This window comes from Lissotriton vulgaris, unplaced genomic scaffold, assembly GCF_964263255.1.
Source record: "Lissotriton vulgaris unplaced genomic scaffold, aLisVul1.2 SCAFFOLD_401, whole genome shotgun sequence".
NCBI lineage: Eukaryota > Metazoa > Chordata > Amphibia > Caudata > Salamandridae > Lissotriton > Lissotriton vulgaris.
The window spans coordinates 1,355,929-1,368,215 of NW_028254254.1; the positions used below are offsets into that span (position 1 = coordinate 1,355,929).

The following is a 12,287-nucleotide window of genomic DNA, read 5'->3' on the forward strand; positions in this document are numbered from 1 at the left end:
ACCTGTAAAACAAACCAGTACATGTTCTACCTTTCACATAACATGTACCCGACACATAGGGCTACCTTGGGCCTACCTTAGAGGTGCCTTTCATGTAGAAAAAGGGAAGGTTTGGCCCTGGCAAGTGGGTGCACTGGCCAGGTGGGCGTTGCAGTTTAAAATAGCAGAGACAACCTTACAGGGTTTCTTATGTGAGTGGCACAACCAGGGTTACAGGCCCACCAGTAACATTTGATTTACAGGCCTTCGGCACACACAGTACACTTTACTAGGAACTTACCAGTAAATCAAATATGCCAGACATGGATAACCAATCATAATACCAATTTAAACAGGGAGCACTTGCACTTTAGCACTGGTCAGCAGTGGTAAAGTGTCCAGAGTACACAAACCAGCAAAAACGAGCTCCAGCACACAGTCAAAAATACAGGCGGTATAGTCAAACAGAAAGGGGAAACTATGCCAAGGATGCGAGGTCAAACAGTCAGTAGTCACTTGCTGAAGATCTAAGAGACACCTACAGACCTGAGGATTCTAAACAGAAACAAATAATGACCAAGTGCGTAGCCCGCACTCAGAGGATAAAGAGTGAACAGGCACCTACAGACCTGTGGATTTTAAACAGAACAAACAATGACCAAGTGCATGGCCTACACTCACGGGATAAAGATTGAACATGCACCCACAGACCTGGGGATTTGAATCAGAAGCAAACAATGACCAAGTGCATGGCCTGCACTCACAGGATAAAGAGTAAACAGGCACCCAGAGACCTGTGGTTTCTAAACAGAAAAAAACAATGACCAAGTGCATGGCGCGCAATCACAGGATAAAGAGTGAACAGGCACCCACAGATCTGGGGATTTGAATCAGAAGCAAACAATGACCAACTGCAGAGTCAGTAATCACTTGGTGAAGATTGAACAGACACCCACACACCAAGAGATTCTAAACAGAAGCAGATTATTTGTTTGCTGACTGTTGCACTGTACTCACCATTCACTGCGTTCAGTACCGAGATGCTGCCTGTACCTGCCTGACTCTAATATGGTGGTAGCAATTTCCCCCATTCGTACCTCGTCTGCACTCACCCGCTGCAAATATTTGACATGTGTGCAATATGGAGCACAAATTGACAGAGCTCCTTCATTAGTGGCCCCTTGATCAGTTGCAATTTCTCAATTGCTCACCTTGGTCTGCTTTTGTTGAGGCAGCCGATTGATCGGCAGTCAAGATGGCGCCCAACACATGTTGAGACTACACTTGACCTACGGTTGTCTTTCCTACAGCATTTGATGCATTTTGTTAGCGGGATCCCAGGAAGCTAACTCAGTGTCCCACCAAACTCCTGGGTCCTTAATGCCTTGTAGCTGCACCTGAATCGTAGTCATTGGATACGGCTACGCACCGTCCATTTACATACAATGCACCCCTCTGAGCGAAACGTTTATCACTACTTCCGTCTGGTTGTACTTACTGCGGAGCCCGAGTACCCTTGGACACTGCCCGGTGGAGCTCTCCTATGCAGCTCTAGTTAAGTCTGGCTCTGGGTCACCCCATCGGCCGTCACCAACCCAGCCGGACATCGGACATTGTTTTTTACGGTTCTTCACAGTTTTATCTTTCCCTCTCTTCGACTACTTTGACTGCTTTGTTCCACCTGGAGTACTTTCCCCCTTCAGATCTATCTGACTCTGTCTGCTTTCCTCTCCCCTGTTTACCTTTCCCCCACTACCTTCCATTCCCCATATGAGGTGTGTCTTGATATGCTACGCGCTAATATCTTGTATTATTGTGTAAGCTCACGTTTTTCTCCCAAGCATATACTGGTAACTGCAACTGTCTGATGCAATGTCCTATCTCATGTAAAGCACTCTGATACCTCCGGGTCTAGCCAGCGCTATATAAAACTTTTCAAATAAATAAATAAATAAAACAGGCTAAAGACCGAAAACACACACACACACACAAAGACTTAGAGATTCTAAACAGAAGCAAATAATGACCACGTTCACGGTCAGCAATCACAGGCTAAAGACTGGACACACACACACACAAAGACTTGGGGATTCTAAACAGAAGCAAATAATGACCAAGTTCATGGTCAGCAATCACAGGCTAAAGACCGGACACACACACAAAGACTTGGGGATTCTAAACAGAAGCAAATAATGACCACGTTCATGGTCAGCAATCACAGGCTAAAGAGTGGGGCCACACACACAAAGACTTGGGGATTCTAAACAGAAGCAAATAATGACCACATTCATGGCCAGCAATAAACAGGCTAAAGATTGGACACACACCTACAGAACTGGGGAATCTAACCAGAAGCTGACAATGACCAAGTGCATTGTAAGCAATCAAAGTCTAAAGATTAAAACAGAAGAAATCCGACATGAGGAATCCAAACACAGACCAGCAATTACCGCACACAGACTCAATGGCTGCAGACTGGGGAATGACCCAGCCACAATTTGAAGGAGAAGAAAACAGATCCTGTGCACACGCTAATGAAGTAGGCAGGAGCGTAACACAGGCCCCTGCAGCCCACGCGTTGCGAGGGGGCCCGGCTCCCCAGGGGCCCCCATACGCCTTGCTCCCTCACATACACACAGAAAGAACGGGACACACAAGCACGCAAATTAATTAGCCCCGTCCTTCGCAACCACGTGAATCCTGCGTCGGAAACATCTCATAGTCTTGTTGTTTATCCGGGCCGAGGTGCCACAGCTCTCCTGGCCCAACTAAATGAGTGGTAGCTGCTTTCCGTGCTGGCCTGCACCTGGGCCTTCTTGTGTCCGCTCACACAAGTCGGAGCTGGAGTGCCACGCAGCCTGTGCACAGCGAAGATGGCTCTCATGCTCCTGTGCTCCCTCCGCCCCAGACAACTTAATGACGGTCTGTTTCTGAAGCTGCTGGCCGCCCTTTTATATCAATGCACACTCTAAGGAGTCGAGAGAGGCCCCATTACACTTGCATGCAGTGATTTTTCCCAATTCTGCAGCAGACCTAGAAAAGAAACTACCAAATGCATATAAACTGTGCTGCACGTTTGGCTCTCTAACCGGACTCTTTCCTCAGGCCTCACAGCGCTGGACCATAACTGCAACATTACCAAGAACCAGGGAAACCCATGGGAAACCCATGGGTACTCAGGGACCAGACAGAGTACCTTGACTCTGTGTCTGAAATTAATTCAAGGATTAACAAAAGCCCTGCAGGCCCCGCGGTGTATGTGTGTGTGGGAGGGTGGGGGGTGTAACCGAGGAACAGAGGGCCCTTTCAGGCACCGTGCACGGGCAGCAGCTAAGAACTCCTCACTGGGCCCAGAGGGTGAGGGGCCCCCTCCAATTACTTTGCAGAGGGGCCCCCTCAAGTTTTGTTACGCCACTGGAAGTAGGTGGTCCTGACGTCAGGACTCAACAAATAGGAGCAAAGAGAAAATAACTTAAATGTTCAAATAAAGGTCAAGCACAAAGGTTCATGTTGGTGAAGAAGGTTTATAAGTCAAAATGATAATAGCCAGCCGACACGTGTTTCATCACACCGTGAAGGAGACGTGACTCATTAGGGCTGAGAAGGCTTGAAGGTGTTCAAAACGTGGTGGCGTATGAAATAAATTGCCAGCCACGCGAGTAAAATAAAGAATAGGTCACTAAGTACCCTGCTCCTCGTAGTGGGATCGAAGAAAAGACGGGTGCGTCCAAAACTTCAAGACAGGGACCTAGGGGAGGAGAAAGCGCACCAAGTCCGTGCGTACGGGAAGCGTTTCCTTCACGTCTCCTTCACGATGTGACGAAACATGTGTCGGCTGGCTATTATCATTTGTACTGACCTACACTTGACTTATAAACCTTCTTCACCAACATGAACCTTTGTGCTTGACCTTTAATTGAACATTTTAGTTATTTTCTCTTTGCTCCTATTTGTTGAGTCCTGACGTCAGGACCACCTACTTCATTAGCGTGTGCACAGGATCTGTTTTCTTCTGTTTGGTTTAGGCCTTCCTACACCAGTGCAGGGTTTGTTTGCCTATTGGGTTTGTGTTCCCCTGTCCTGTTTTGCACCGCCTGTTCACCGCACAAACAGATCTTCTCAGTGATCACACAGCCTAGAGCGCCACTACTTCCTGTTCTTTCAACTCAAACTCAATCCCTCTCAAACATTTTGAAGGAGAGCCCTCAACTATAGGCAAACAACGACCGAATACAGGGCGGTGACTTATACATGCCCAGAGAGCTGGTCGGCCCCACGCATAGCCTTATAAAGACAAACGACTTTGTCTGTGACTTTACTTTGGAGTCTGAGAGACTCAGGCGCTTAACTACCAGGAAAAAAGACTAAGACCCGGCCTGCTGGTTCCAGACCTGCGCCTCGCGCAATCCAAATCCTGCGTCATCGGAAGCAAGCCAAAAGATGAGATGACAAGACCCTGCTACTGTGGGGAATTCACTGACAAGAACCCTCATTTCTCGCAGCCCGAAAAAGACCACAAGTCCTAAATCCTGCTGGCGACACAGCGCGCGCAGGAAGAGCAATGAGATGCGAGTTTATTAGTTTTTAACTGCCAGAAACTCAAACACTCATATTAATTTGCCAATCCTGGTAAACATGTAAACCATGTCAAGAAACTATTACTGTAACTGCCCAACATCACAGCGTGCATAAACCCCTCTCACCTGTGACTAGCAGGCACTGCCTCTCGCTGTTCCTTATTTGCATTTAGAGCTGGCCGGCTTCATGCAAAACTAATTTTACCTGTCTGCTAAGAATTTTAAAACGCATTTCACATTAACTTTTGTTTTTAGAGTGGTGTTGTATTACTGCGTTGCAAATCCTCTTGTGCCGCTTCTTACTGTATTACAAATACTTTCATGCTGCTTATTACTGCATCACATCACATGCACTTTCATGCCGCTTCTACCTGCATTACAAATACTCTCATGCCACTTATTAATGCTTTGCAAATCCTCTCACGACGCTTCTTACTGCATTACAAATACTTTCATGCTGCTTATTACTGCATTACAAATACTCTCATGCCGCTTATTACTGCATTGCAAATCCTCTCACACCGCTTATTACTGCAATACAAATACTTTCATTCCGCTTCTTACTGCATTACAAATACTCTCATGCCGCTTATTACTGCATTACAAATACTTTCATGCTGCTTCTTACTGCATTACAAATACTTTCATGCTGCTTATTACTGAATTACAAATACTTTCATGCCGCTTCTTACTGCATTACAAATACTCTTATGCCGCTTATTACTGCATTACAAATACTTTCATGCTGCTTATTACTGCATCACATCAAATGCACTTTCATGCCGCTTCTTACTGCATTACAAATACTCTCATGCCGCCTATTATTGCATTACAAATCCTGTCATGCCACTTATTACTGCATTACAAATCCTCTCACTCCGCGTATTACTGCATTACAAATACTTTCATGACGCTTCTTCCTGCATTACAAATACTTTCATGCTTCTTATTACTGCATTACATATCCTCTCACGCCGCTTATTACTGCACTATAAATACTTTCATGCTTCTTATTACTGCATTACAAATACGTTCATGCTGCTTTTTACTGCATCACATCACATGCACTTTCATGCCCCTTCTTCCTGCATTACAAATACTCTCATACCGCTCCTTCCTGCATTACATCACAAATACTTTCATGCTGCTTATTACTGTGGCGTTACAAATACTTTCATGCTGCTTATTACTGCATTACAAATACTTCCATGCTACTTATTACAGTATTACAAATACTTTCATGGGGCTTATTACTGCATTACAAATATTCTCATGCCACTTCTTACTGCATTACAAATACTTTCATGCTGCTTATTACTGCATTACTAATACTTTACGGCCGCTGCTTACTGCATTACAAATACTTTAATGTTGCTTCTTACTGCATTACAAATACTTTCATGCGGCTTATTACTACATTACAAATACTTTCATGGAGCTTATTACTGCATTACAAATACACTCATGCAGCATATTACTGCATTACACATGCTTTCATGCTGCTTATTACTGCATTACAAATACTTTAATGCCACTTCTTACTGCATTGCAAATACTTTCATGCCACTTCTTACTGCATTACAGATATTTATTTATTTTATTTTATGTAGTTTGTAGAGCGCGCAGCTACCCCCGAAGGGGTGTCCCGGCGCTAAACTTTAATGTTGCTACTTACTGCATTACAAATACTTTCATGGGGCTTATTACTACATTACAAATACTTTCATGGGGCTTATTACTGCATTACAAATACTCTCATGCCGCTTCTTACTGCATTACAAATACTTTCATGGTCCTTATTACTGCATTACAAATACTTTAATGCCGCTTCTTACTGCATTACAAATACTTTCATGCCGCTTATTACTACATTACAAATACTCGCATGCCACTTGTTACTACATTACAAATACTTTCATGCCCCTTATTACTACACTACAAATACTTTCATGCTGCTTATTACTGCATTAAAAATACTTTAATGACGCTACTTACTGCATTACAAATACTTTAATGACGCTTATTACTGCATTACAAATACTTTCATGGGGCTTATTACTGCATTACAAATACTCTCATGCCACTTCTTACTGCATTACAAATACTTTACGGCCGCTTCTTACTGCATTACAAATACTTTAATGTTGCATCTTACTGCATTACAAATACTTTCATGCGGCTTATTACTACATTACAAATACTTTCATGGGGCTTATTACTGCATTACAAATACGCTCATGCCGCTTATTACTGCAATACAAATGCTTTCATGCTGCTTATTACTGCATTACAAATACTTTAATGCCGCTTCTTACTGCATTTCAAATACTTTCATGCCACTTCTTACTGCATTACAAATACTTTAATGTTGCTTCTTACTGCATTACAAATACTTTCATGCGGCTTCTTACTACAATACAAATACTTTCATGGGGCTTATTTCTGCATTACAAATACTCTCAAGCCGCTTCTTACTGCATTACAAATACTTTCATGGTCCTTATTACTGCATTACAAATACTTTAATGCCGCTTCTTACTGCATTACAAATACTTTCATGCCGCTTATTACTACATTACAAATACTCATGCCACTTGTTACTACATTACAAATACTTTCATGCCCCTTATTACTACATTACAAATACTTTCATGCTGCGTATTACTGCATTACAAATACTTTAATGACGCTTCTTACTGCATTACAAATACTTTAATGACGCTTATTACTGCATTACAAATACTTTCATGGGGCTTATTACTGCATTACAAATACTCTCATGCCGCTTCTTACTGCATTACAAATACTTTCATGCCGCTTATTACTGCATAACAAATACTATCATGGGACTTATTACTGCATTACAAATATTCTCATGCAGTTTCCTACTGCATTACAAATACTTTCATACTGCTTATTACTGCATTACAAATACTTTCATGGGGCTTATTACTGCATTACAAATACTCTCATGCCGCTTCTTACTGCATTACAAATACTTTAATGCAGTTTATTACTGCATAACAAATACTTTCATGCCGCTTATTACTGCATTACAAATACTTCCAAGCTGCTTATTACTGCATTACAAATATTCCCATGCCGCTTCTTACTGCATTACAAATACTTTCTACTTTAATTTGAAAAGCAAGCCCATTTGTTGAAGTAGTGTAGCCCAGAGATAGAATGTCAAATTCGGGATTCCTAGACCGCCTCTATTCAGGGGAAGAGTTAAAGCTGGTAATGCTCTCCTTATCTTACCGTAATTCCAAATGAATTTAGAGATTGTTGAATCCAGGATTTTTATAATGGTGTAATCGGCCATCAATGGGATAGCTCGGAATAGATAGAGTATACGAGGAAATATACTCATTTTAATATAGTTAGCCCTACCTATTATTGTGAGGTGTAGATTGTCTACCCTCTTTAAATCTGTTTTAATTGAATTAATCAATGGATCGTAGTTGAGCTGATTAATTTCTTTTATTTCCGGAGAGATATTCACCCCAAGATATATTGCGTTTTTCACTTTATAGGGACTGTCATATGTGATATTATTTGTACATATTACCATGGTTTTATCTCTATTAAGTGAGTAACCAGAATGAAGTCCAAAATTTTGAGTTAATTGTTCTATTTCAGCTATTGCATCTGCTGGTTTGGTTGTAATGACAGCAATATCGTCGGCATAAGCCAATATTTTAGTAGAGTATAGACCCACATTTACTGGTTGGATTTGGGGAGAATTAAGAAGCTTTAAGATTAAGGGATTGATTACTAAGGCAAATAATATCGGGGAGCACGGGCAACCCTGCCTAGTACCTCTTTGTACCTCGACATACTCTGACTCAAAACCCTCAATTGATAATTTAGCCTTAGGATTGATATATAAGGCTTTCAAGGCTTTAATAAAGCCAGGACCAAAGTTGTTAAATTTCAAAATTTCCCATAAAAACCGCCAAGACACACGGTCAAACGCTTTTTCAGCATCTAATAGGACCATTGACATCTCTCCCCCCGTGGCGCCCATGATGTCAAATAAGGCAATGACTCTTCGAGTATGATCAGTTGTTCCCCTCCCTGGAATAAAGCCATGTTGCCACGGGGATACGAGATGTTTGATCACTCCCCTTAGACGATTTGCGAGTATCTTTGAGTAAAGCTTTGAGTCTGAGTTTATGAGTGAAATTGGTCTATATGAGGAGGGAAGATGAGAGGGTTTACCTTTTTTCGGAAATATTGCTATGTTTGTGTGCTTCCATGAATCAGGTGTATCTGAGTGATATTGTACCCCTAGAAACAGATCTAGTAAGTAAGGTAGTATCTGTTTGCCCAACAGTTTATACAGCTCTAATGGGATCTTGTCGGGCCCAGCCGCCTTCCCGTTAGCTAAGTCTGCTAATGCGTTTTCTACTTCCTCCATTGTGATCTCTTTCTCCAGTTCTTCTCTATCAACTCTGTCAAGTATTCTAGGTATTTCGGATTCCGGTACCCACTCTCTAAGGAAGATGTTCATATCTCTTGTAGATATATGTTCATTCTCTTTTTGGTATAATTTTTGATAATATTTCCTAAACACTTCTGCGATGTCCTGAGAGGTAGTATATCGTTGACTCTCATATTCAATATTTTTTATTCTATTATAGGTTTGTTTCTGTCTGGTTTTAAGAGCTAATTGTTTCCCTACTTTTTCTCCTGCTTCGTAGATTCTAGCTCTATTCGCTTGATACATTTCTGCCGCTTTTTGAGTTAATGAACTATTGATTTCTGTTTTTAGAATCAGTAATTTTTGTAGTATATCGGAGGTTGATTTTCCTTGCTGAATCTGTTTGGCATGTTCTGTTTCCAGATTGATTAATTCAGTATTTAGTTGTTTATTAGTACGATCCTGAGTTTTCTTATAATTTGCCACATATGCAATCGTCTCTCCCCTAATTGCTGCCTTAAAACAGTCCCATACACTAAATCTGGGTGCACTGTATTGATTATTATCAAAGAAGGATTGAGCAAATAATATGATATGATTAATATAGTCTGGATTGGTAAGGAGCCTCCGGTCAAATGACCATTGAGTGTTAGGTCTATTATAATTGTCCAGTTCAAAGGTTAGTGTTAATGCATTGTGATCAGAGATGGTTTTGGGGGATTTGGTTATATTTATTAAAGCTGTCTTGTGTAGTGATGTCATGATATAATCTAGCCGGGCATATTTGTTATGGGGATATGAGTAATAAGTATAGCCATTCGCGTTTTGCTTCAGCATATCCCAGACATCCATTAAATCGTGACTGTCCATCAGTTGAGAGACTGCCTTATATACTTTGGGTTTACGGCCACTATAATTCTGCGGGAGTCGATTATTTACAAATTTTTCAATATTTATATTGAAGTCTCCACACAGAATTAGTGGGCCGGCCCAAGAGGCCAGTTCTAGTTCTAGCTCAGTGAAAATCTGTGGATCGTCCAGGTTTGAACCATAAAGTGAGCAAATGGTTACATCTGACTCCATTTGAACCACAACCCACCTGCCTTGTTTGTCAACTAGTTGGCGTCTGGGGTTCCCTAATCCTGGTCTAGCCAAGATTGCGACCCCTCGTGTTTTTGCTGTTTGTGTTGTTGCTGCAAGCAAATTAAACCCGGGAATTTTTAACAGATTTTTATCGCAGCCAGCTATGTGAGTTTCCTGAATACAGAGGATGTCCACAGGATCTTGGCGCAATATTTGAAAAAGTTGGGCCCTTTTCCTCCCATCATTAAGACCTGCTATGTTCCAGCATCTCAATTTTACTCTCCCCATTTAATAAATAAACCAATTAAAACTGTGCCATCTCTATAGTTCATTTTAGACCAATACCATAAATTGCCATTTCTCTCCCAATTTAGGTTAGTCATGATATAGCATACATTACTTCGGTTACTCACAAACACAAAATATTCTTCACAATTTTTAGTACTACAAATCGCTCTACAGATCACACTCTTTTTTTCATTTTTTTCCCCCTCCCTTTTACCCTCCCCCTCCCCCTCCCCTTCCCTCCAACCCCCTACAACCCACCCCCCCTCCCTCCACGATGTGAGGCAATTAGACTCTATCAGAGTCTTTGGTGATGGAGAGACACTCCCAAGCCAGGTTCGAATTCAAAATAAAGTCATTGAAGACAAGAGAGAAAAAAAAAAGAAAAGAAAGAGAGGAAAAAGAGATACTAATGAAAAGAAGGACGAGAATAAGAGACATTATATATATATAGTTTCAGAATAGACCCATATAGTTTCTATATTCCACTGGATTAGCCACCAACAAATATCAGACTTCTCCATTTCCTCTTTTTCCCCCCTTAGTATCTACTGAGAGAATCACTTATTCTCGTATTTTCGCTAGCATGTCATTAAGAGAGGCTATCTAGGAATTCTTTAGCTTTGATTTCAGAGGTAAAGTATTTAGTCTGGCCATTGTAAATAACTTTCAGTTTGGCTGGGTTATTTAAGTAGACTTGTGCTCTTTTCTCCATAAAGGGTTTGATGAGCTGTCGCAGACGCCACCTCCTTTCCACTGTCGTGTGGCAGAAATCAGGTCTTACAAAATAAGAGATGGTGTCTCTGGTCCTACGAGCTTCTGGCCTGGCTTTTTCCGAAATAGCCTGTCGGAGGAGGAAATTTCCAAAAAATACAAGGACAGCCCGTGGATAACTCCCCTGCTTGCCAGTGGGTTTCAGGGTAAATGGGGTTCTATGCACTCGTTGTACTTCGAGCTCCCAGTCCCATGAAGAGAGTTCTGGAAGAGTGTCTTTAAAGAGCTGAATGATGAAAGCTCGGATATCGGAACCTTCAATATTTTCTGGTATCCCAAGTACGCGGAGGTTGTTACGACGTAAACGATTTTCCATGTCCTCGAGCTTCCATCTGACATCACTTAATTCTGCCTCATGAGATTCAACTTTCTCTTGTGTGACTGTAGCCTCTGCCTCATTAAGGACTATTCGCTCTTCCATCTCCGTCATTCTAGTGTTGAAGGCATTTACTGATCTTGACAGTTTGCGCACTACACCCTGAACCTTATGCAGCGCTGATTGTGCTTTGCGCCCATCTCTTGACGTTTCTTCTCGATGTGATGCAATGGCCTGAAGGACTGTATCCATTACCGTGGAGAGTGTGGCTTCTGGTTGTTGCGTAGAGCTCCTTTGAGCTGTCCGGGATACATTGATATGTTCTTGACCCCCCCAGGGCGATCGCCGTTGAATAGTCCCATGTAAGCCCCTGGGCTCTCTTCTTTCGTATGATAGTTCTTCTATTTTCCCTGGATTCTGTCGTCTTTTCCTCTTGGTCACTCTCTGTCGCAGAGCCTGTGTCTCAATTCACCTATCACAAACACCTATATCCCCTCTATTTTTGAACTGGGACTAGGAGATAAATGCCGAGGATTACTGTTGAAACAGCTTGAAGCATCTTATTATAAGAAAACAAAGTTTAAAGTAATCGAAGATGTATGGAAGGTGTGGAAACTTGCTTCTAAACAGTTAGGTATACCTAAAATAACAAGGTATATCTCTCTCTGGCATAGTGAGGTTATATCATCATCCCTAAAAGATACTGTCTCTAGGAGATGGGAAAATTCAGGCATATACACACTTGGCCATTTTTTTGGACAGAACATTGCTCCATCCTTTGAGAGATTACAGCAGAGATTTGATATACCAACTACAGATTACTTAAAATACTTTCAAGTTTATACCA

At 41.7% G+C, this 12,287-nt stretch overlaps 1 protein-coding gene across 1 annotated transcript in view; it reads right to left on the bottom strand.

The window, feature by feature from the left end:
• Positions 1-9,288, bottom strand: part of LOC147659610 (glutamate receptor ionotropic, kainate 4-like) — a 214,047-nt gene extending 204,759 nt beyond the window's left edge. The window contains exon 1 of the mRNA XM_086951606.1: positions 8,848-9,288. Coding sequence (XP_086807732.1) covers positions 8,848-9,288 — 441 coding nt within the window. The remainder of the gene's footprint in view (positions 1-8,847) is intronic.
• Between the last annotated feature and the right edge of the window lie 2,999 nt (positions 9,289-12,287).